This window comes from Metarhizium robertsii (assembly GCF_000187425.2).
Source record: "Metarhizium robertsii ARSEF 23 chromosome Unknown MAA_Scf_3, whole genome shotgun sequence".
Classification (NCBI taxonomy): Eukaryota; Fungi; Ascomycota; class Sordariomycetes; order Hypocreales; family Clavicipitaceae; genus Metarhizium; species Metarhizium robertsii.
Window position 1 is genome coordinate 3,478,371 of NW_011942171.1, and position 23,617 is coordinate 3,501,987.

At 51.3% G+C, this 23,617-nt stretch overlaps 10 protein-coding genes across 10 annotated transcripts; 7 read left to right on the top strand and 3 right to left on the bottom strand.

Moving 5' to 3' along the window:
- Window positions 1–720: 720 nt before the first annotated feature.
- On the top strand, window positions 721–1,920 carry MAA_03381 (5-azacytidine resistance protein azr1; the record flags this gene model as incomplete). The annotated part of the gene is made up of 1 exon (XM_007821379.1): window positions 721–1,920. The coding sequence occupies one exon, from the start codon at window positions 721–723 to the stop codon at window positions 1,918–1,920; it is 1,200 nt and encodes a 399-aa protein (XP_007819570.1).
- Window positions 1,921–2,375: 455 nt separating this feature from the next.
- MAA_03380 (mitochondrial S-adenosylmethionine transporter) lies at window positions 2,376–3,394 on the top strand (the record flags this gene model as incomplete). The annotated part of the gene is made up of 3 exons (XM_007821378.2): window positions 2,376–2,390; window positions 2,441–2,618; window positions 2,673–3,394. The coding sequence occupies 3 exons, from the start codon at window positions 2,376–2,378 to the stop codon at window positions 3,392–3,394; spliced, it is 915 nt and encodes a 304-aa protein (XP_007819569.2).
- Window positions 3,395–4,974: 1,580 nt separating this feature from the next.
- Window positions 4,975–6,072, top strand: MAA_03379 (glycoside hydrolase family 76 protein; the record flags this gene model as incomplete). Its single annotated transcript, XM_007821377.1, has 1 exon — window positions 4,975–6,072. The coding sequence occupies one exon, from the start codon at window positions 4,975–4,977 to the stop codon at window positions 6,070–6,072; it is 1,098 nt and encodes a 365-aa protein (XP_007819568.1).
- Window positions 6,073–7,320: 1,248 nt separating this feature from the next.
- MAA_03378 (eukaryotic translation initiation factor 3 subunit-like protein) lies at window positions 7,321–8,034 on the top strand (the record flags this gene model as incomplete). The annotated part of the gene is made up of 2 exons (XM_007821376.1): window positions 7,321–7,760; window positions 7,824–8,034. The coding sequence occupies 2 exons, from the start codon at window positions 7,321–7,323 to the stop codon at window positions 8,032–8,034; spliced, it is 651 nt and encodes a 216-aa protein (XP_007819567.1).
- Window positions 8,035–8,653: 619 nt separating this feature from the next.
- On the top strand, window positions 8,654–9,892 carry MAA_03377 (eukaryotic translation initiation factor 3 subunit H; the record flags this gene model as incomplete). Its single annotated transcript, XM_007821375.1, has 3 exons — window positions 8,654–8,707; window positions 8,790–9,256; window positions 9,331–9,892. The coding sequence occupies 3 exons, from the start codon at window positions 8,654–8,656 to the stop codon at window positions 9,890–9,892; spliced, it is 1,083 nt and encodes a 360-aa protein (XP_007819566.1).
- Window positions 9,893–11,259: 1,367 nt separating this feature from the next.
- Window positions 11,260–12,678, top strand: MAA_03376 (adenosylhomocysteinase; the record flags this gene model as incomplete). The annotated part of the gene is made up of 2 exons (XM_007821374.1): window positions 11,260–12,160; window positions 12,230–12,678. The coding sequence occupies 2 exons, from the start codon at window positions 11,260–11,262 to the stop codon at window positions 12,676–12,678; spliced, it is 1,350 nt and encodes a 449-aa protein (XP_007819565.1).
- Window positions 12,679–13,303: 625 nt separating this feature from the next.
- MAA_03375 (2-ketogluconate reductase) lies at window positions 13,304–14,555 on the bottom strand (the record flags this gene model as incomplete). Its single annotated transcript, XM_007821373.2, has 4 exons — window positions 13,304–13,645; window positions 13,746–14,149; window positions 14,205–14,419; window positions 14,512–14,555. 4 exons carry the CDS (start codon window positions 14,553–14,555, stop codon window positions 13,304–13,306), a joined length of 1,005 nt encoding a protein of 334 aa, XP_007819564.2.
- Window positions 14,556–15,341: 786 nt separating this feature from the next.
- Window positions 15,342–16,177, bottom strand: MAA_03374 (DUF1640-domain-containing protein; the record flags this gene model as incomplete). The annotated part of the gene is made up of 2 exons (XM_007821372.2): window positions 15,342–15,780; window positions 15,834–16,177. 2 exons carry the CDS (start codon window positions 16,175–16,177, stop codon window positions 15,342–15,344), a joined length of 783 nt encoding a protein of 260 aa, XP_007819563.2.
- A 2,560-nt stretch (window positions 16,178–18,737) lies between these two features.
- Window positions 18,738–19,335, bottom strand: MAA_03373 (uncharacterized protein; the record flags this gene model as incomplete). The annotated part of the gene is made up of 3 exons (XM_007821371.1): window positions 18,738–19,032; window positions 19,103–19,131; window positions 19,195–19,335. The coding sequence occupies 3 exons, from the start codon at window positions 19,333–19,335 to the stop codon at window positions 18,738–18,740; spliced, it is 465 nt and encodes a 154-aa protein (XP_007819562.1).
- An 810-nt stretch (window positions 19,336–20,145) lies between these two features.
- MAA_03372 (Protein kinase-like protein) lies at window positions 20,146–21,395 on the top strand (the record flags this gene model as incomplete). The annotated part of the gene is made up of 4 exons (XM_007821370.2): window positions 20,146–20,384; window positions 20,442–20,770; window positions 20,834–21,126; window positions 21,192–21,395. 4 exons carry the CDS (start codon window positions 20,146–20,148, stop codon window positions 21,393–21,395), a joined length of 1,065 nt encoding a protein of 354 aa, XP_007819561.2.
- Window positions 21,396–23,617: the final 2,222 nt, after the last annotated feature.

Genomic DNA, 23,617 nt, shown 5'->3' on the forward strand with positions numbered 1-23,617 from the left:
TAAGAAGGAGAAAGCCGGGAAGAGGCTTGTGACCGCCGGGTGAAGGGCGGGTAACAAATTGCATGGCCACAGAACCCACGGTAGGTCTTGGGGTCCGGGGTTCCGGGGAATTGACATTAGGTAAGGCAAGTCTGCAATTGGGCCCCACTACAAACTCCCAAGGTTGCACAGCATGCTCGATGGGGGTCGACCGACTGACGCCACGTGCAGGCAATCGCCTGGTGATGTCAGGAAGGAGGCCTGTAACCCCCCCAAGCGGTTCCCTATCCCACGACAGCAGCCACCTGTAATCCCTGGCCCCCAGGGCTTTCCAACCAAGTTACAGCGCCAGACCCCGCGTATCGACGCAATCAATTATCAATCGACCAGCCAGACAAGACCACTTCAACCAGACAGTTGATATCTCGCCTCCCCAGATTTTCCTAGCCCCTGCGCGCGCGACGTCGATGCAAATTCTCACCAGACCCATCATGGCGGTTCTTCTCATCTAAGTCCTTGCAGGCAGCTGGGCAATCGCACGAGCATATCCTTGTTGTTCCAAGGGCTACGCCGTCGCGCATTCCCACGCCAAACACTTGTGCGTCAAAAATCTTCTTACCCAACCCAGATGGCTGCATTGAGCGCCAGGGTTGCGACCGCAACACCATGGCGGGCATCACTTAGAGGTAACAGCAACCGAATGTGCTTTTCTCGTATTTTATGGTATTTTCTTCGATAACGATGAACCGAGCTGACGCTGTCTGCGGTTCGCCAGTCTCTCCTCTTACTTATACAACGCACACCTACGCGCTAGCCATGCGCCAGCCAACACCAGACGCTCCGCGAAAATCGCCATACTCAACATCCTCAGCATCGTTCCCAACGTCCCCCCGATTCTCATACCACATCGCCGCCTCCTTCATCGGCAAAGACCGACCTTACGACCCATCCACCCACGTCTTCCACTTCAACCCATACAACCGAATCCAACCGCCCCGTCACCGGCGGCGCTCCTCCCGGCCAGACTCGGGCCACGACGCCTTCTTCGTCAGCCGCATCAACGACTCTGGATCCGTAGCTTTCGGTATCGCAGACGGCGTCGGTGGCTGGGTGGATTCGGGCGTCGACCCGGCCGACTTCTCGCATGGCTTCTGCGACTACATGGCCGCATCGGCATACCAGCACGATCCGGCGAACAGCCCGCCGTTGACAGCGAGGAGACTCATGCAACAGGGATACGACGCTGTGTGCAACGACCGCTCATTACAGGCTGGCGGTAGTACGGCCTGCGTCGGAATAGCAGCCCCAGACGGAACGCTGGACGTAGCCAACCTGGGCGACTCGGGGTTCCTACAACTTCGTCTCAACGCCGTAAACGCCTACTCAGAACCGCAAACCCACGCATTCAACACCCCGTTTCAGTTATCCCTCATCCCACCAAGCGTCGCTGCACGAATGGCGGCCTTTGGCGGCGCGCAATTAAGCGATCTGCCTCGCGACGCAGACGTTTCCCAGCACTACGTCCGCCACGGCGACGTGCTCATGTTTGCTACCGACGGTGTTCTAGATAACCTCTTCAACCACGACATTCTCAAAATCGCCAGCCGCGTCATGGTCTCCAGCGGCGCCTGGCAAATGACCCCCTCCGGCGGAGTACGCGTCGCCGACTCCATCGATTCGCTAACGAGGCCCGCGAGCCTCGCCGAGGCTGAGCCCAACGGCAAGCCCCCTAGAACCGTTACCTTGCAGAGTCTACTTGCCACAGAAATAGTTGGCGCCGCGAAGACGGCTAGTATCAACACCAAGGTTGACGGGCCGTTTGCAAAGGAAGTGCAGAAATATTACCCACATGAACAGTGGCGCGGCGGCAAAGTCGATGACATTTGTGCTGTGGTGGTGGTTGTCTCAGAGGACAACAGCGGATCTCGAAGCAAGCTATAATTATGCCGAAGGATTGCATTTGGTTTTTTTTTTTTTTTTTAAAGAAAGAAAATAAATGTGTATCCTTTGTTTCCTTTACTTGGTTTGGTCTGGATTTGGGCATGGCATAGAACTATTATAGAGGAATGCGCAAAGCAACATTTAGCTTGGTTAATGTATGGTTCGGCGGAGACTCGCATGGGACTTTGGGGTAGTATGCGATGTGAGCGTGTGTCGGGCATAGGTATTAGCATGCATATACTGATTGATGGTAATGACTATTTGAGACGTCTCGTCGTCTTATATCGATTGTAGTCTGGTGTTGTGTGGTCCTGCAAGTTGATGATGTCATATATCGACCATCATCAACACCACCTCAACTCACCACCTCACGGCGCTTGATCACCGTGAATAGACATATCGCACGTGCATAGAGACAGATAAGACGTATTTCACAGTAGGAAAGCCATGGTATAATGGAAATATATGCCGTACGCGCCTCAACTCTACCGACTCAATACACACAATCTAACGCCTGCAGGCCGGCGCCGTCGCCGCATTCACCGTCGACGTCCTCGTTTATCCGCTTGACACCCTCAAGACCCGCTACCAAAGCCAAGATTACCTCTCAGCATATGGGACTTCCAGTCGGAAAGCACTGGCCCCCAGGGGCTTGTACCAAGGGATAGGGAGCGTGGTCCTGGCCACACTCCCAGCAGGTATTGCTCCAACCCACGCTCACCCGCATTGAACACACATACTTACCTTTGCAGCCGGTCTCTTCTTCTCAACGTACGAAAAGGCCAAAGCTGTCATCGGCAACCTACCCCTGCATCAATCCCTCGTCCACGCGTCCGCCTCGGCGACCGCCGAACTGGCATCGTGTCTGGTCCTTGCCCCCGCAGAAGTCATCAAGCAAAACGCCCAAATTCTCCGTGAGGACCGTACCAAGTCACGCACGTCCACGTCCCTTCAGGCCTGGAGGCAGCTTGCCGCTGGCGACGCGCCGAGGAGGCTGTTCACGGGGTACACGGCGCTTGTAGCGCGCAACTTGCCATTTACAGCGCTGCAGTTTCCGATTTTCGAGCATCTGCGCTCGTGGGCTTGGGAGAGGAGACGTCAGCGAGGCAGCCAGGAGAGGGGGGTTCTGGAGATGGGTTTGGTAGCGGGTGCGAGTGCGGGGGGCGCCGGGGCTGTTGCGGCATGGGTCACCACGCCGAGTGATGTTGTGAAGACGAGGATGATGCTCACGGCGGCGAGGCCGGGTTGTCGGAGCGGTGAGGGCGGAGGGAAGAATGGGAGAGTGGCCTCGTGGACGGTGACGAGGCAGATCTACAACGAGCGAGGGCTCGTGGGATTCTTTCGCGGGGCGCTGTTCCGTTCCGGGTGGACGGCGTTGGGGAGTTCGTTGTACTTGGGGACGTATGATGGTGCGAAGCTGTGGTTGCGGAGGAGAAAGAGCGGTATGGATGGCGATGATTTGGCGGCGTTGTGATATCGTGAGGGGACTGTTCGCGGGGCAAGGTCGTTGTAGATCGGGTTGGACGATTGTGACTTGGAGTTACAGATGATGTACAGCACCACGGTGGAGGCCAATCATAGTGTTAAATGAGTTTTATGGAAGTATAAACGAGTGACGTGGAAAAGTCTGCTTTATTCCGCATCTGGAAATATTGTCTATCCTGTGGTGATGGGGCGAGAAAACACCCCAGTCATACGCCGCTTCTACTCATGCTCCCGTAGACGTTGGAAGAGCACCCGCCAAAGGGAGGTATACAAGACAAGTTGAGAGATTAGCGATGTTACCCTGACGCCACTCAGTGTTGAAGTGGCTCGAATCACATCGCACCATGTGTCTGCACCAGGATGTCAGTCGATATGTGAACATTGGGCTCGTAGCTGTATTCGAGGCACCTAGAGGTATTGCAGAAGAGGCTAAATAAGTCGGAAGGCTCCATGTGACAGGGTCAAGATGCCAATGTGCCAAGGGATTCACATGATGGATTGACCAGATCTTGAGAACTCCGGCAATTCGAAATGGGACCATTATCGTGTATTAGTTTCTAAAGTTGGCTCAAGCTTTCAGGTGGCTGCCCCGCAAAGTAACTTGGTGGTGTTTTTGCTTAAGGCTCTTTGTTGCACTTGAAACAACGGAGTAGCGCCTGCAAGTTGCTCTTTGTTTTCGGTTTCCAGAGCGAGTAACGTTATTCTTTGTTATTCTTGTCTGACTTCTGCAAAGCAGTATACAGACAACAGATTACAACACAACTATGCTATGTTATTAAACTTTGGACCCAAGGAGGGGTTGTAGGTACTCAGACATACCCATATCAATTCGTTCTTGTTATTCGTCATGCTCGTCTCGTCATACGTGTCCGTGAGTTGAGACTGAAGCCAGGCTCAACTAAGACATCCGTGCTGATCGCCCTCGACGATCAGCATGAACCGGCCGAAGCCTACTGATAACTGATCGCAAGGGCGGTTGAGATCGTCCAACTACCCATGACTCAAATTGAGCCGCCCAACCGCCTAGCTAAATCCTCGATGAGCCCTTCAAAATGTCCTATTTCCGAGAAGCCGCCCTTGGGGTTGTGGCGCTTGGTCTGAGCCCTCGAGCTCTGTCATATATCATGAATCTCTCAGCGTCAACAGTCCCGCAAGTGTGGTCAATCAAACAAAGGTCCAAGGTATCCATCCCTCACTATGGGGTATACATTTTACATATGTCATGGATGGCGCTTTGTTTGCATCGTAGCTTGGTTTTGACAGGGAATGGTAGTATTAGCCGGCACAGTCATGGTCGGTTTGAGTCGACCCATTTTGTCTTCCATCTATCTCTCCTTAGCGTGGCCTCGATGTGCAGCTTCGCATTTCGAAACAGAACAAAGCATAGTTCGAGACAGCATCGCTGATCTGTGTTGACTAGAGATGCTGTAGTCCAGAGGCCATCTATATAGCTGCCACACGCTTCATTCGAACCGCAACTTCGCTCGTCTAAATTTGTGAAGCTTTTTGTATTGTTATCCCCCTTCTCAAGTTCCATATATTCTGAGATCCAGCCTTCCACTTTTCCACATGGTGTCAAAGTGTTCAATCACAGGCTTAGCCTCGTACCTAGCCCTCGCTTCTTCCTTCTTCGCCAAAGAAGTGCAGTCTGCTACCAAGGCACAGTATACCCGGGAAGCATCCACTGCCATCAAGGCTCTCAACAGTAACTGGTACAAGCAAGACACCGGTTTGTGGGATGATGCTTGGTGGCAAAGTGCCAATGCCCTCACAACCCTCGCTGACTTTGCCGTCTTGCAGCCTGGAGCCGCAAAGTCACTGGGCATCGCCAACACTATAGGCAACACAGTAAAAAATGCCCCCAAAAAGTTCCCTGGTTTCGTTAACCAGTTTTACGATGACGAAGGCTGGTGGGCCTTGGGGCTAATTCACTCGTATGACGCAACAAGAGATGCGAGCTATCTTGAAACGGCGGCCGACATTTTTAATAATATGCAAACCGGCCGTGGTACTCCTTGCAAAGGCGGGATTTTTTGGAACAAGGATCGCGAATATGTTAACGCAATTGCCAACGAACTTCATATTACAGTTGCTGCTTCATTGGCTAATCGCATTCCTACCAACCGAACGTACGCTCAGATTGCAAAAGATGAGTGGCACTGGTTCCAGAAGAGCGGTATGATTAATAGCCAGAATCTGATTAATGACGGTCTCGATTCAAACTGCAAGAACAATGGCTCACAAACTTGGTCCGTAAATCAAGGTGTAATATTGGGGGGGTTGACCGAACTTTCGAGAGACTCTCTACTGGGCGCCGGTGTCCTTGACACTGCCAGAACTTTAGCTATGGCAGCCATTCAGGCGCTCTCCAATAAGGACGGCATTCTGGTCGAGATAGATAAATGCGAGACGCAAAAGGAGGCCTGCGGATTCGACGGCAAGCAATTCAAGGGAGTCTTCGTCCGAAACTTGGGATATTTGAATCAGGCTCTCAAAGATGGAGATATCAGGGCTTTCATCTTGAAGAACGCTGACTCAGTATGGAACACAGACCGTGATGACACCAACAAAATGGGCGTTGCGTGGACAGGACCTGTCATTGCTGCCAATGGCGCCTCTCATGGGAGTGCTCTGGATGTCTTGGTGGCGGCAGTTCGAGTTGCCTAGGTCTCATATCGACCCTCGGCATGTACTGACATCATTTCGGCGATTCTGTGTTGAAACTAATTTATGCTCTCATGGGGGTATAGCTGAGTCCGGAGTTTGGAGTCATGGCGATAACATGGAGACTGCCGACCGGAGAGAAGAGTGCAGAAGAGAGCGTGTGGCAATCTGAAGATGTCCAGGGGGGAAGGTCAGCGTCAGCCTTACGAATTAATGAAGGACGAGCGAAGGCCTCGGAGAATTTCATGCTGCATGACGCACTGTAAAAATTTAGAACCGCTCGTAAGGATGGTTGTATATGGTCCGTTGTTTCAGTTGATAGTACTTGCGTTTCTATTAGCATCTCTTATTAGAGTCTCGCGTGGCTTATGCAATTGCCTGTTGTGAAATGGTGCGGTGGTGTGATCCAGGGTCAAGTGTCGTGCCGGCGGCAGGACCCACAAGGACGGAAATCTAACGACTAACTAGGTCTGGGGCAATGAGCCGGCCACGCCAGCGTGCAGGAACCCGGCCACCGGGCTTGACGTTTGTATTTGATCGGAATTCTGTAGCCGAACCTAGATCCATTATTGCTGGACGAGGTAAAGAGTACTCGATAGGAGTGACAGGAGATATTGTGTGTTCACCGTATTCGTCGCTCATCGTTCATCCAACGGCGACGGCAGTTCGCACCGGTGTCGGCCGGAGGACTGTTTCCACCAGAAGGCGAGTGTGACTGACAGCCACTCAAGCTCTCGAGTTTCATGGGGGATCCGCCAAGCCACCCGGCACGGATCAATTTTCTTGGCTTTGCTAGTCCGAGAATTGCGAAATATTCGACTCCGACGTCCTCATCGGTACTGAGACTCTATCAGCCACGGTGACTGGTCAGCTGATACAAAGTTAATCCTTGCCCCAGCGCCATGCGGGTTGACACCGGGAGGTTTGCTGACATTACCGAGTCCTAGCTTCTCGTGTCGTTATTTCTGACGAGGATTTGCCATGCCAAAGCGGTGTGTGCCCAGAAAATGTTACTGCCAGTTGCTGCTGCCAGCTATCCCTCCTTCCGTCTTGTTTAAATGGCAGGAGTATTTCCCACACATTTCCCAATGTCCCTCTCTTTTTTTCTCCCTTTCCTTGTAGACCATTCGTTTAGTAGCCTCTACCAGCGTTCGGCATAACTGCGTAGTTATTCTTTCATCATTATTGACTCCTCCCCTAGGGCCGCTCCCGTTGTAAAAGTCGCTGCTGAAACACCCCGCTCCCATCAACATGGCTGCTCAAGGACTGAAAGCTGCACTGCCCGCTGACGTTCCTAGTTTTACCAAGGAGAAGGACGCCATTTCTGCGCTTCGCAACCATGCATTGACTGGGCAACGGTTTATTGTTCAGTCTCCCTATGTTGACACTGAACATCTCCTAGACTTGGAATCACTCGACAGTGAAAACGCCTTTATTTCGCTAGCCTTAGCACGCCTCCAGGCTGTTCGTGAGGACTATGCAACTGCGCCGTACACTGAGTCGTTCAACTGGCCAGAGGTTCTCGACGAACTGAAGCAGCTCGTTCAAAACTCCGGCAAGGGTTTCAAAGAGACGTCATTCTATATCGTCGCCTTTCGTTCTCAGATCAAACCCAGCACGGATTACAGTCATCTTGGTGAACTGGATAAAGCTGCACATGCCGAAGCTGTTGCCAGCGGAGGCTTCCTCAAGTGCGTCTGCAGATCGCTGAAATCCACCCGTTTCTCATCGTCTCAATGCTGATTTGAAGATAGATACTGGTTTGGATCACCTGATGCTGAACTGCGAAACCTGGCTACCTGTGTCTGGAGATCCCGAGAAGATGCTTTAGAAGGTGGGAGGGGTCCGGCTCATCGTAAGGCTGCTAGCGCCACGCGTTCTCTTTACGCCTACTGGAAGATTGACCAGCACCGTTTGACTGTGCGCGACAATGTTGACGGCTGGGAAATCACCGAATGGGAGTAAAGTTGGAAGCTGCATCACCTAGTTAGTGGTGCAACAGCAACAAAGAAAAGGGCAGTGCATAATGATGATAATGAAAAACTTGGAAGTTAGCCAAGCAGACGTCACGATTGAGATGTTGATTTATTGCACATAGCGGGCGTCTGCGATGATTTTCAGCGCATTCTGTAGTGAGCATGGATGGAGTAACGGTTGCGCTTTCATCGACTGCAGTACTGAGAAACTTGACTGATTGATGTATATTTGATAGAAAGAGATATCCTATTCGTCTATGGTTAACAGAAACTGATGGCAGCACTTATCTGCAGCTAATGTCGTATGTCAATTTGATGGCCGCAGCTTGTAAGCTCGTTGGTGCCCTGAACGAGTGACGTGAAAAGTACAAGCTTGCACAGCAGCTGCACCGAACTGTCGAGGCTGACTCTACCCAAGTCGGCCCCCCACCACGTTCTGCCGGCTTTCACCGCTTCCAACCCACAACGCCCACAAATCGGACACGCGAAAAGTTCGATATTCAATCCACGAAGCGATCTCGCCATTATCTAAACCGCCCGCATACTCGCGATAGCCCCTGCTCGTGACCTACGGCATTCGACACGTGTCTTCAGATAAATCGGACAAGATGAGCGACGCTTTGAAAGATGCGCCTTTCCAGACCGTCCAGGTCGAGGCATTGGTAAGTTGTAAATTTCCCAGCGAGCCCCACCTCGCTCATATGCTGCATGCTGGACGACTTGCTGATTTCGAGGGAATAACAGGTGATCATGAAAATTGCCAAGCACTGCTCCTCGACGTTTCCCACTGTTGCGACAGGATCTATTGTTGGTATGGATCAAAATGGTGTTCTCGAGATCACCAACACTTTCCAGTTCCCTACCGTCGAAGGCGCTGTAACCGAGGGCCACCAAAACGATACCTCCCAGATCGCAGCCGCTGCTCCCCGACAGAAGGCCAACATTGCCTACCAGAATGAGATGATCCGACACTTGAAGGAGGTGAATGTCGACGCCAACAATGTTGGATGGTATACCAGTGCCACCATGGGCAACTTTGTCAACATGGGCTTCATCGAGAACCAGTACCACTACCAAAAGGACAACGACCGAACTGTCGCGCTTGTCTACGATACTAGCAAGAGCTCTCAGGGGAACCTGACGCTGCGGGCATTCCGTCTCACCAGCACCTTTATGGCTGCATACAAGGAGGGCAAGTTCACAACTGAGAGGTATGGATATTACCAGATAATCCCAAAACCCCCACATTGTGTTGCTGGTCAAAAATACTAATCTACGAGTACAGCCTTCAAAAGTCAAAGCTCACTTTCCGCGATATTTTGGCTGAGCTGCCTATCAACGTGCACAACTCTCACCTCCTCACCTCGTTCCTCCACCAGATCCCTACTCCTCCCGCCGAAGAGGAGATTGAGCAGCCCAACTCAGTTTCAGACCTCAAGAGAGACGCCGTCAAGCCTCCCCTGTATCCCTCTATCGACAGCCTCGACCTCTCCATTGATCCTTTCCTCGAGAAGACGTGCGACTTGCTCCTTGAGAGCATCGAGTCCCACTACACCGACCTCAATAACTTCCAGTTCTTTCAACGCCAAGTCACCCGTGAGCAGGCGAAGATTTCGCAGTGGCAGGCGAAGCGGAAGGCTGAGAATGCTCAGCGTGCTGTGGCCAAACAGCCTCCTCTGCCCGAGGATGAGTGGCAGCGACTGTTCAAGATGCCCCAGGAGCCGAGCCGACTTGAGGGTATGCTGAACGCCAAGCAGGTCGAGCAATACAGCAAGCAAGTGGATGGATTCACCTCCAACGTGACAACCAAGATGTTTGCCGTACGGGAGAACCTGATGCCGCAGTAAATGTGATTGGAAAGGGCAAAAGGGAAATGAAGTTGGGACTATATGAAAGAGTAGAGGAGGACAATTGGGAAGCAAATGGCACCTTTTGGCGGGTAGCATTTAGCGGCGTTCCGGATACTGTGGGAATGTAATGAAGTTTTCTTTGTCTAGATTTAGCGACAAGAGAACCATTTATATGGTGTTTTATTTTTATTTTTATGCAAGTTTCTGTTCTCGTCGATAAAGCCGCCCGTAATGATGCCTCAGCTCTCGCATGCGGTTATGATGTATGTCCAAGTTCCCGGCAGGGCAATGGGCTGTCAAGACATGGTTGTTATAACAGCCTCTGTCTGCAGGCAGAGTATGCATCTCACTGATATCGAATCAACATTTCGGACAGAAGGCTATGGGGCCAGGTTGCTGCAAGCCACTGTGTCAAGGTGGTTAGAGATGCAAATGGGGCAAGAGTCTCATTCCTGACACTTGAGAATTCAATGACAAGCGAGCGGTGAGCAAATTCAGGACTGGGCTACGATGCGCTACAATTAGCAACCGAAAAATACCACACACTAGGTGACAGTGTGCAAAGAGTTGTATCCGGGCCGGACTAAGTCTTCAACAACGTAGTAGGATGGCTGTCCTGGGGTTGTGGAACTCGGACGACTTTGACGGAGCCGCGAAATGTCCGAAACGTTGCTGTTTGCGAGGGGGAGGCTCGGAGTATGTTGGCGCACTGCTTCCGGCGGAGGTGGGCGGCTGGGGCAGCGGCAGAATCAACCGCTCGAGATACGCCGCCTTGTCCGAAATATTGCCCTGGCATGCAGGGGAAAAAAAGATATTAAAATGAAAACCAAGTCTCGACAGATCAGCGACTGAGATGGGATGGGGAACCGCGTCATTCATCGGCCTTCGTGGCGTCGTTGCCGGGGACACAAGTGAGGTTTCAGAACAGCTGGCTGCGAGACTTGAGCTTTGCCCCGCTTCTTCAAAAAAATATTCAACATTGATCAATGAATGAATGGCTGCCCCTCATTACTGGCGTCTGGTGGGTTGCGCAGCGGCGCACACCGCCCGATGCCGACGAACCAGCGAACCAGCGGGCCGTCTGTGGCCACACTTGTCAACTGGTGCAGGCGAGGTCTGGTCTGACTGAAGTTTCTGACTGCGGCGTTTGACCCCTCCAAGCCCCGCCACCCTCCTCAAGTGCTTGGCTGAGTTCGGCCCCTCGTCCTCGTACCTTGAAGGCCTTGAAGGGTCAGGCCAGCACCACCTAAAAACCTCATACTTATATTCTCCTCTCCTCTCCCTCCGTTTTCTCCTCCTCCTTCCTTATCCTCCATCCAAGTCTCCCCTTCCTCCCATCCATCACAACAATCCTCACCACTACAATGGCTGCTCCCGCTCAGAAGTTCAAGGTCGCTGACCTGTCTCTCGCCGCCTTTGGCCGCAAGGAGATCGAGCTCGCCGAGAACGAGATGCCCGGTCTCATGGCCACCCGTCAGAAGTACGCCCAAGACCAGCCTCTCAAGGGCGCCCGCATTGCAGGCTGCCTGCACATGACTATCCAGACCGCTGTCCTCATCGAGACCCTGACTGCTCTTGGTGCCGAAGTCACCTGGACCAGCTGCAACATCTTCAGCACTCAGGACCATGCCGCCGCTGCCATTGCCGCTGCCGGTGTCCCTGTCTTTGCCTGGAAGGGAGAGACTGAGGAGGAGTACAACTGGTGTCTCGAGCAGCAGCTCCTCGCCTTCAAGGATGGTGCCAAGCTCAACCTGATCCTCGACGATGGCGGTGACTTGACCAGCCTTGTCCACACCAAGTACCCTGAGATGCTCAAGGACTGCTATGGTGTCTCCGAGGAGACCACCACTGGTGTCCACCACCTTTACCGCATGCTCAAGGATGGCAAGCTGCTTGTCCCCTCCATCAATGTCAACGACAGCGTCACCAAGTCCAAGTTCGACAACTTGTACGGTTGCCGTGAGTCCCTTGTTGATGGTATCAAGCGCGCTACCGATGTCATGATTGCTGGCAAGGTCGCCGTTGTGGCCGGTTTCGGTGATGTCGGCAAGGGCTGTGCCATGGCCCTGCACGGCATGGGTGCCCGTGTCATCATTACCGAGATTGATCCCATCAACGCCCTCCAGGCCGCCATGGCTGGTTACCAGGTCACCACCATGGAGAAGGCCGCCAAGATTGGTCAGATCTTTGTCACCACCACTGGTTGCCGTGACATCCTGACTGGCGAGCACTTCGAGGCTATGCCCAACGATGCCATTGTCTGCAGTAAGTTCCACGTCATAACCCGACCTACGCCCCGAATACGTGAAAGCCACTAACTGACATGCCTCTCAGACATTGGTCACTTCGATATCGAGATTGACGTTGCCTGGTTGAAGGCCAACGCTGCCTCTGTGCAGAACATCAAGCCCCAGGTTGACCGCTTCTTGATGAAGAACGGCCGCCACATCATCCTGTTGGCCGAGGGTCGTCTCGTCAACCTTGGCTGTGCTACCGGCCATTCCTCTTTCGTCATGTCTTGCTCCTTCACCAACCAGGTCCTTGCCCAGATCATGTTGTACAAGGCCAATGACGAGGCTTTCGGAAAGAAGTATGTTGAGTTTGCCAAGACTGGCAAGCTCGATGTTGGCGTCTATGTCCTGCCCAAGATCCTCGACGAGGAGGTCGCTCGTCTCCACCTCGACCATGTCCAGGCTGAGCTCAGCACCCTCAGCAAGGTCCAGGCTGAATACCTTGGCCTCACCGTCGAGGGTCCTTTCAAGGGTGAGATCTACCGCTACTAATTTAATGTATTCATACCCAAGGGTCCTTCAACTGGATTCCTACGTGTAACGACTTGCGCCGTTGTTCAATCACGGCAATGGGGCAAAATTGTGGATTCAACAGCATAAACTTGCATGGCATACAGGTTGGGAGAGTTTCGGTATTTTTGGTTTAATTTTTTTTTTCATATTTCATGAAATTTTGTTGCTTATCTGAGATCCTCATCCCTATTTATAAAGAAGACGGGGACTCATCTCGCTGGGCGGACAGGAGGCGGCAAAAAAAAGATGTGCTTTTTCAACAAAATGGCGTTGGCTCTTTTTGCTAGATATGATATCCCCCCATGGCGAGGTTCTAAGAGGAAATGTGTATCGGAAGGGAAAGGAAAAGTCTCGGATTCGAGGCGTGTTGGCGGAAACAGGCCCGTCAACCGCGGCCAATAGAAGTTAGTTGGTCTCGTCAATAATAACAGCAAGCCTCACAACGATGGCTTAGTATGCTGAACAAGATGACAGTATCATCGTCCCATCTGTGAAGTGAGCTACTCCGTATATGTAATCTAATTGCGTCTTTGCCAGTGGGGTCTATATGTACACTAGGACAGAGGGGACCAATACCTTTGTCGCCAAATCGAATGACATCTATCTAGGCCATATCCTTCTGCTCGGGGACAATGCTCTTCAGGGCACCTTGTTCAAGTGCCAGCTTGACATTGCTAATAGTCCACTCCTCCATCTTGGTTTGCGTCTCGACTGTCCACGTCCCCATGTGCGGAACAAGAAGCACGTTTGGATTGTCAATCAGACCAGGGTGAATCTTGGGCTCTTCCTCGTACACGTCCAGACCCACGCTGGCGACTTTGCCGGAATCCAAGGCCTTGACAAGCGCGTCCTCGTCCATGACTGCCCCGCGGGCCGTGTTTACAATGACAATACCGGGCTTCATGAGGGCGAATTGGTCGGTGGAGATGGTATGCCGAGTGTGAGGCTACGACCGTTTGTTTCAGTGCCCAAACGCCCCAAGAGGCAAATCAAAAGAAAGAAGGGGGGGCAGTAGTCAAACAAGTTTACTAATGGGCAAGACTCACGTTCAAAGGAAGATTGAGGCTCAGAACGTCGCTCTCGGCCAGGAGCCTCTCAAGGGGGACGTACTCTGCGCCGTCTTCCAGCGCCGGCGGCAGCTGGGAGCGGTTGTGGTAGCGAATCGTCATGCCGAAGGCGCGCGCCTTGGCGGCCACGTTCCTACCGATGCCGCCCATGCCCAGGATGCCGAGGACTTTGCCCTGCGGGTCGTGGCCGAGCTTGGGGAGCGTCGTGCCGCGCCAGTCGCCGGCGCGGAGGGCCGCCATGCCGACGGGGAAGTTGCGCAGCGCGCCGATGAGCAGCCAGATTGTGACGTCGGCGGTGGCGTCGTCGACGGCCGTGGGTGTGTTGGACACGCGGATCGAGTGGGCTGTGCATGCTTGGATGTCGACTTGGTCGTAGCCGGCGCCTGGTGAGGGCGTTAGGGGGGGTTTTGTGATGGAGTTGAAAGGGGGCGGTCATACCGTTGTGGCACATGAACTTGAGGGTCTTGGGGAAAGCGTCGCATAATTCGTTGTCAATCTTGCCTGTTATGCTGAAGGAGTCAAAGGTTCGGAAGGCGACGCTGACGCCGTCGAAGGCGCCGGATTTGCATTCGGCGATGAAGGCTGTCCGGTTGGTGGCTTTGGGGGTGAGGACGGTGGCGATGGATGCGATTTGGGACCATGCGGTGTGTGCGCTGGGAGAAGGGGGGTGTGAGCTTGGCTTGCTTGCGATTGGAGATGTAGGATGTATTGTTGCTGGTATGGGTTGGAGGGGAGGTGTGCTTACTGTTCGATTTCTCCTAGGAGGAGGACCTTGGGCTTGCTTGTCATGGTGAGTGCTGGGGAGGGGTTGATGGTGTTGCTGGGTCAATTGCTCTGGAGGATGTTTGCTTCACTATGAATACGATGATGTTTGATCTGTGTGTGCTTCAGGATCGGGTATAACATAAAGGTCGAAAACTGGGAGATAAGATAGGAATGGCATATTATATGTCATGACGTGAAGCATTGATTCTTCTGCCCTTGTTTGACAGAGCCCCGCGCCCTCTCCGTCATCGGCGGGGTAGCTCGTCCCTGGCGTCAAGTGCAGTCCGGTTCAATATGGCGGGGGTCGGCGAAGGACGCCCAGGAACATTGCCCGAAGGGGTGCGTGGCGGCGACATTGACTTCATAGAGGGGCCGGCGGGATCAGGGCGACGAGTAGTGACACCGACTTATCGATTGTTCTGGTAAGGGCTTTTTAAAGGCTCCAGGACATACAGGCGGCGGCCGTGGCGGTACTCTGAACTGCCGTGTACATGTAGGATATCTGGCATTCGCGTGGTCAAGTTTCCAGATGCCGAGCCGAGGTGCACGGAAGAAATGTCAACACAGCCTACTGCTAGACTGCAATTTCTGCATGTGCTCAATTAGTTTTATTTTACCGTTGTTGATGACATATGAAAAGCCTGCCGGCGGGCAGGTCAGCCGTGTACAACAGCCAAAGGCGCACCACTCAACTCGCGTCGCTGTCTATCTCTTCCATGCTCCGTCGCCGAAACCAACTCCGCCAACCCTCTCAGCAACTCAAATGCAATCTTGTGCACGAAACCCTCGCAGTCCCGTCACCGCTGCCGCCTACATGAGCAGTCTCCAGGCACCCAGCATCAGCGCGGCGAAACCCGTACAAACACCCATCAGCCACTGCAGCGTCTGAAACTTGACCTGCTCCAGCTTCTCCCTCAAGGCCGCCACCTCCTGCTCGATCTTGGTCTCCGTCTCCTTGATCTTGAGCTCCTGGCCCACGGCTTCCTCGCGGATGCGGCCCTTCTCCAAGTTCAAGTCGAGCCGAACGCTGGCCTGCGTCCGCGAAATTTCGTCGCGCAGCCGGCTGCTCAGCTTGGCAATGTCGTTTGTGAGACGCTCGTGGGAGCTGCGCGTGGTGTTGGTCTCGGTGCTGTCCGCAGAGAGGAGCTCGGAGCGGAGCTTGGCAAAGTCGACTTTCTGGGTGTACGTTGCCTTGGCGGCGTCTTCGCGGAGGACCATTGTGCGGGTCAAGTTTTGGATGCTGCCGGCGCTGGGTGTCAGGAGTTGCGGCATCTACGGGGTCGGCGTGTGTCCGCGGCTCACCTTTCTTCAATGACATCGTTGAGCATTTTCATCATGGCGACCGACTGCTCTTCTGTGAAGCCCTCCCCTTGTAACCGCTTCACGAATTTGAGCGTGTCGAAGTGGTGGTCCCGCTGTCGCTGGGCGGTCGCGTGGAAAAGACGAGAAAGGACTGGGCTGGGCTTGGCCGGCGATGGACGTCGAGGCGACGATTCGCCGTTGAAGCTTGTCAGGGAGCTCTGCCATGGCGGAGCGGTGCTGGCTGCTCGCAGGGCGGCAAAGGGCCGAGTTGCGCGGGAGGCAGTGAGTGGTGCGTTCCAGCTTAGCCGGGGCAGTAGAAATCGTGGTAGCATCTCGGTGGCCATGAAGCTCGACGTGGCTATGGTTCGTGGCACAGAGAGCTTGGATTGCTGCGAAAAATCGGTCGCTGGTCAGGTTGAGAGGTTAGTCTGTAGGGCGCAATTCAAACAGCGTTCGGAACGTATCGGCCTAAGAAGGGTAAGAGGGAGTTTCATGATTGGCTGCGTGTTATGTAAGTAGACTGCACGGAGTACTCCGTAAACAGGGTCCAATTGCTTTGCGCTGGTGCCTTCATCCGAAGAAAAAAAGGTGGACACTGCTGACCCTATACCCTACACTCCCATTTTTACATGGACGGTTTGGGCGCTCGAGACTTTTTGACAAGCCATATCACTAATGGGCACGCGGTCATGAATTTCTATGAGTATTTCTCATATATTGATCATTGACATGCGGCTTGTGTGAAACTTGGATCTGCAGCTTGTCCACAGTTGCGTCTTTGTTGAAGTGACAGCTTTACTAAAAGACGGGGACTTCTGTTAGTAGTTCAGCTGGCAAGAAGACAGGCTAGCGGTGCGCAGAGAAATCTGCCCTGCGCAGTCTCAAGTCTGATGAATGATTGACTGAAATCCGAAAATGTAGACTATCCATGAAAAACAAACTAATCCAATGAAAAGATTGCGTACCTCTAGGGACATTTCATAAAGGACGAGATGTGAAATTAGGCCAGTGACGAGGTGTCAGGACAAAGGCTTCCCACTCACTTCAAACGGCTAGGAGGCATTGCTATAAGTCTATATAAACGCAATAGTCCGCTCTGCGACAAGGAAAAGGCGTAATACTGACTCATGCATCATAATCTTGACGAAGCAAGATATAGGTGTGTGAAAATAGCATCCTGCCAAACATGTGCGAAACCACGCCTCCGGTTCCCACGGCCCACCTCGAGACTCTCTTGAGAGACAAGAGAATAGCCTGTGACGAATTATTTAAAAAATGCCTGGGCGACTCGAATGCCTGCGAAAATTACATTGACTTTCAGCAACTCCCGCTATAGCCCCAACAGAACCTGTTCAACAAGTGGACACGCGAGTTCGAAGCCGACGCAAGTCTCTAGACTATCGCCTGCAGCGTAAACCAGCTGTCGACGGTGGTGAGACTGACGCTGAGTCTCTCACCATGAACATCCTTCGGGAGGAGTACTACATCGACGAAAATACTCAAATACTCCGTGGCATCATGGTTCCGGTTCTCAAGAGATGATGGTTGAGAAAACCGTCGTAGAGTTCTTTTGCACTAGACGGAATCCATCGTGTGCCAGACTGTCTTTCAACGTCGCCGCAGGACGAAGTGGTATGTCTAGACCATGAAGAGACGGATGGTACCCCCCATATCCAACTAATTGGCTGCCAATAGACACGGGTATGTAATTAATTTAGAGCTCCAAGTCGCGTCTACATGGGAATATCGGGGAATGAGTCTTTATTCACCTATCCAGTTCCTCGTGAGCCCATCGTAGAGGCGGCTACGACAGTCAATAAAGCAAATGATATAAAGCTGTTTTTGGCCATTGCCCAAGTCAAAATTACATCCGACCAGACCCTTTCATAGTGCTCCCGCAAATGATGGTGCGACCTATCCGTCCGACCATCATGGACTCTGCTACACCAATCCACACAAGGCAACTCAAGCCGAGTAGTACATATGTAAGGTTTTCCCCTGATAAGTTTAAACGTAAAAGTACTAGAAATTAGCATAATTTACTAACTAGTGTACCGGACAACAATAAATAAATAAATGTTAGGTTTACTGCCACGCACAACGTCATCAGCAATTATCCTGTGCCAGGCTTTGTAAGCTATCGACAGAAGCTCCTGTGTTCTTTCTTAACCTTAATAATTATATAATTAAAGGTAATAGAAGTAGTGATAACGTTATGCTTCTTGTGTCTGGTTAGTAAGCTATTCTACTTCTTACGCTGTTTTCTAATAGCTCGCTAGTTTATGCTCAGGGCATCAAAGCTTCAACGTTCTTTTTATTTTCCCCTCCGGAGGCCCTCCAAGGGCCCTGCCGGGGGCGAGCCTTTTACCTGCTGCGCTGTTGAAGCTGTTAAAGAGGTGCGGGTGACGTGTGGGACTAGGTGGCCTTGGAAGGTGTCTACAACACCAATACGGCAGGTTCGCGATAATTTATAAAGCTATATATTGGCCTTTAAATTCAAGTTAATTATGGTAATTTAAAGTTATTTAAACTAATTATAAATAAAGTTTAAATTATATAAAGCTTATAATTATAATAGTATAATACTTATAACTTTTTATTAAAAAAGTAAAGCGGGAAGCTATACTCCCTAGCTTTTACCTGCCTTCCGCACATCTAATCGAAGCCGCAAGACTCAAGCAAAGCGCCGCTTTGCTTAAACATTGACGTGAGAATCAGGAGGCTCGGGGCTATCGCGGAAGAGAGTACTAGGATTTAACCTCCTGAATTGCTCTTGGCATTAAACTAGTACTACCAGACTTGTCAAATGATGGGGTGAAGATGGCGGGCAATGAGTCCATGTCCCCACTAAGTATTGATAGTCCGTCATCAATTGATGATGTCCCTTACTACTTAAGTACTTAACTAGAACCACACTTTGACGCCGCCTATCTCGATGTACAACCAGCCCTGTTCTTGAAAGACTTTCCTGTGTTTCTTCTTTTCTGGGTCGTACACAGTCCAGGAATTCTGGTCTACCTGGTCTCTAGTGGGTTTCCATCGCTCTTTCTGGCCACTGCGAAGACGCTCCCTGCTGTAGTCGACACGCCCATTCATATGAACATGACCAGAAATGACCCTGTCCTCCCCCTCAAAGAATTTGACACTGAGCACGTTGGAATGGGACTGAACTTGATGGGACTGATGAGCCAGAGCGCCGCTATTGATACCCTTTGTTAGCATGCTTATTATTGGGGTAGTTGGGTTCGGTGTCTTATGAAGAAACGTACGCAATCTCCATGCCAGTAATATTTGGGTACTGCAGGGGTGTCAGCGGCTACTCCACGTCACATTCTGAAATCCAGAATGAAGGGTTGCTTACGTCTGCCTGTGCAGTTTGTTCAGCAATATCCAGTGCTGAAAGCCAATTGCTGCCGAGTTTGGCGTTGGCATTCAGGACCTGGCCCTTTGACACCTTGCCAACAACTACTAGGGCTCTCCGCACAGAGCCGGAAGATGCCATTGAGAATTGAGATACCAAAACAAAAGACAAAAAGGTCGAAGAGTACTTGGGGACAGCGGGAACACCAAAAATGGGATGGAGTTCATATTGACAAGAGACTGTCCGATCCCTCGGCCAGCCCAACTACTTATACCCTGCTTCAGACAACATATTGGCAAATTCGAATAGCTCCGTCAGTTTGACGAAGCGCCGCTGGTGGCATGTTCACGTTTCACCTGGATTGGTATTGTCGCCAATGTAAAGCCTTTATTGGCGTGTCCATGTGAAATTTCCGGGCTGCACTGTTCTAGTTGACCTGGCCTCTTTAGCAAAGCTGCTGCCTGGCGTCTAGCCGCTGAGAAACCCAGCTGGCCAGCTGTGAGGAAGGGCAACAAGCCAGCACCGTACTCCGTACTGCTGGATTCTATTGGGTCAAGTCCGATGCAATATCATTCTCCCCTGTGGGCAATAATGTTGTGCTGCGATGTCCAATATCAATGTTCCGAGTCATTTTCGTATCGTCCAACCATTTTGCAGACAAGTATGGTGTAGGTATTTATAGGCGGCATGGAGAGAGGCTTGGCACGTTTGTGATGTATGAATGGAGCAGCGTAATCAAGATTTGTGTCACGGTAGGCGCCAGCGGTAATAAAGTGGGGCCACACTACGACTTCCGTCCTGTTCGGTCTTGTTCGAAACAACGAAGTCATTACCTTTCCAAAAGCCCTTCCACTCCCTCCAGGCATGTTTGGTCGACTTCGACTTCGTCCTTCCTCACTCCTATTGCGGCGACAGTCTACTACTCGGTACAGCCTGATATCGCGGTCCAACATGGTGCACTCCCAACGCATCTCCGGCGTGACGGCGTCGCGTCAGCCTCGCGAATTTCCATCCACCGGATTCGAAGTAATACGTTCAGATCAACAAATTGAAGAAGAGCGGCTACCCTTTTACAGACGGAGTGACTACTATCCAATGCGGCTCGGTGAGGTCATCCGTGACCGTTATCAGGTCGTTGCAAAGCTCGGTTATGGCACGAGTTCCACCGTCTGGCTTTCTCGTGACCTTCAGTACGCCTTCTACTGTTCCCTTACCAAGTCGATCCGCTAATCAGGGCCTTGTCCCAGAGAGAATTCATACTGGGTCCTCAAGGTATATATTAATACCTTGAAGCAAAACCAAGAATTGAGAGTTTACAAGCATTTGGCGGAGATGAGGTCAGATCTTGCAGATGAACCTGGCCTCGAAAATGTCCGCCAAATTAACGAATCATTCCCGATACAAGGGCCGAGTGGTGTCCACGAAGTACTCGTCATGAAACCTCTAGGGATGAGTATGAGAACGCTTCAGAATATGCAGAAAAAGAAAACTTTTCACCAGGATATTGTTGCCAGAGCGGTGGAGCAAGTACTACTCGGGATAAACTTCCTGCACGAGGCCAACGTGATTCACACCGGTAGGTCACTTTTCCAAACCCCCCTCGGATCTTCAATCAACCAAGCCACTAAGTAGCAGCCAGATTTGCATTCAGATAACCTGCTAATCGCTTTAACGAGTGACAACATTCTTTCAAAGGTGGAAGACAATGAGATTTATAAGCCATCTCCACGAAAACGAATAGGCGATACTATCATATATGTCTCTCAATATGTGCTGGGAGGTGCAGGCGCGCTTACCATCAGTGACTTCGGCCAAGCACGCATAGGCAAGGAGCAAAGCGGAAATGCAATGCCGGTGCCGTATCGAGCGCCTGAGGTTATTCTTGGCATGCCGTGGGGTCCTTCTGTGGATAATTGGAGTGTTGGGCTTCTGGTATGGCATTCTGCCTATTATCACTGAAACACTACTTCTGGTGTGCTTTCTGACCTATTTATTAGGCCTGGGACCTTCTGGAGAAGGAGCCCCTGTTCCGAGTGTACAACCATGAATCCGAAGAGCAAAATAATGCATGCCACCTTGCAGCGATGACTGCCCTTTTAGGCTCACCACCACCTGAATTTCTAAAGAGAACTGTCAAATCTCGAAAATATTGGGATGAAGATGGTGAGCACTCTACTACACATAACCCCGTCCAGTTCTAGTCATATGTTGATCACTCAATTAAACCCGTATTAATCCATGACCCTTAATCTAGGAAAATGGCAGGGACCGGTTCCCTTACCTACTGAGAGAACTTTTGAGTCTCTTGCAGAGGCTTTACAGGGAGAAGAAAGAGATTTATTTCTCAACTTTATTCAGTGTTTTTTGTCTTGGGTCCCTGAAGATAGACTCACAACAGTACAAGGGTATATGCATCCATGGCTAAGAGGCGGGAAACTACCTCCGGCATGATGTATCTGAATATTTGTCCCGAATATCGATACCCTATCTCGGTTCGCTAAGGGGCAGTTGTCGAGATCTCCTGTAATTGTAGAACGAAGGTACTATCTGGACTGTTTTGTACACCTGTCCAGCTCTAGCACATGGCGCATTTATCTCACTTCAATGTTGTGTTGGTGTGCTGGGTACAAACTAACGACTATTTGCACCAGATTTTTAGCGCTTACGACAAGCTGCAAATAACCTGTTCCTATAATCATCCTTATTTTGGAGAAATACCACTAAGCCACTTTGTCCGTACTGAACTTACTGGAGCACCGAGATAAATAAAGCATTTCAATTTGCTAGCGCGCTCCGAGTTGGTTATAGTAACGCCGGTACGAGTGTTCTGGCGGTATGCCACAACAGTATCAGCAGCATCAACATTGCCGCAGGCGGCCCCCGGAGGAGAAAATAAACAGAAGCTCTAGGAAATATGCTAGCAGGCCCAAAAGCCTCGAATTCAGCTGCTTCAACAAGCCCGAATTTAGCAGCCGCTTAATGTTCAATTTTGGCTCGCCTGGCTCAGCGCTTTGCTTACACCTATGACAAGGGCGTACGTTGTCATCGGACCTAGTCATTGATGCTGTCTCGCTTCTGGTGCCTATGAATTCATGCTGTCCAAAGTATCAATTGCCGCCATAGAATTGCGGTGAGCGCAGTTTCGGTCTGGCTAATGGGCATGGAGGCCGTACGGCAACTTCAAGTGTCAACTGGTGTGAATATCTCGAGGCAACACGAGAGACCGCTGGGCTGATCTAGCTGGTTGGACCGCGCCAACATGAGTCCAGTAGCTTGTCAAGTCTGGTCAATGTTTTTTTAATTGCCATGGGAGGGAGTGGGGAGCCGATCAGGAAATAAACAAAGATGAGCAATAAAACAAGAGCGATGCAAAAATCTGACCTTCTCATGATAGATGCAACATAACAGACAACCGCACGGTGCCAGGACATGATGGTGTATCTCACAGCGGGTTCAAAAATGCAGGAAGTTGGTATTGGTGCTCTCGAAAGCCAAGGCAGCTATTTGGGGTCGCAGGCACCTACGCATGGGAAAAAGCAATTCTCGTGGGGGTTACGGAGTAGTTGTATTGAGGACCTGGAAGACATGATATTAGGTCTGGTACAGGCGCTCACCGATATCTGTCCTTGACTGCTGACCAGACTCGCTTCCACACTGGCACTGGCAATCCATCCTCCTCTGGTGCCTTCCAGGACTTGGCAATGTTAAGCTGACGTTCTATCTCTTCCATGCTAAGGCCCATCGGCCTTCTCAGGGCGACTGATAGATAGATGGACGTCCGGGTGGCGGCTAATAGAGGCGCCCGGGCGAACATTTAATTTTGCACCCTGCTAGCTAACTTTTGCGCGCCCCCCTCCCAGTGCGACCATGTGAAGTCGCCACGTACGTAACTGGCAGCTCAGAGGTTGTCGGATTCCTCACTACAGGTGCAGAATGGGACGACGTAGGCGCCCCGGTGACTAGTTTTCTAGCTATGGGTCTTGAGGAATAGTATGCATGACCGAATCGGATGTTACAGTACCTCTTGCCCACAAACAAAAGTGAGTGATAACTTGCTGTACTCGTATTGTACTATAGCCTCATTGTATTATAATTTAGTATATAGTCTTTTTACATAATTCCTATGCTGAGCCTGCACTATTTTGGCCGGCAAAGAAGTATGGAGCACCCTGCTAGATGTCGCGCAGACACAATATTTATCTTGGAGGAGAGGAAAGAAGGAGGGAGAAAGGCACTTTCTAGAACAGTGGAATACATAAAAATCTTAATACGTCACAAATACGCTATTCAAATCCAAAATCTTGTTATTTACGACAAGGCTTGGGGTGACGTACATTTAAAGTAAACTGGTCACCCTTAATTACATATATTTATCTAATACTATTATATTTAAGTTAAGACCTCAACTAAAATTATGCCATTT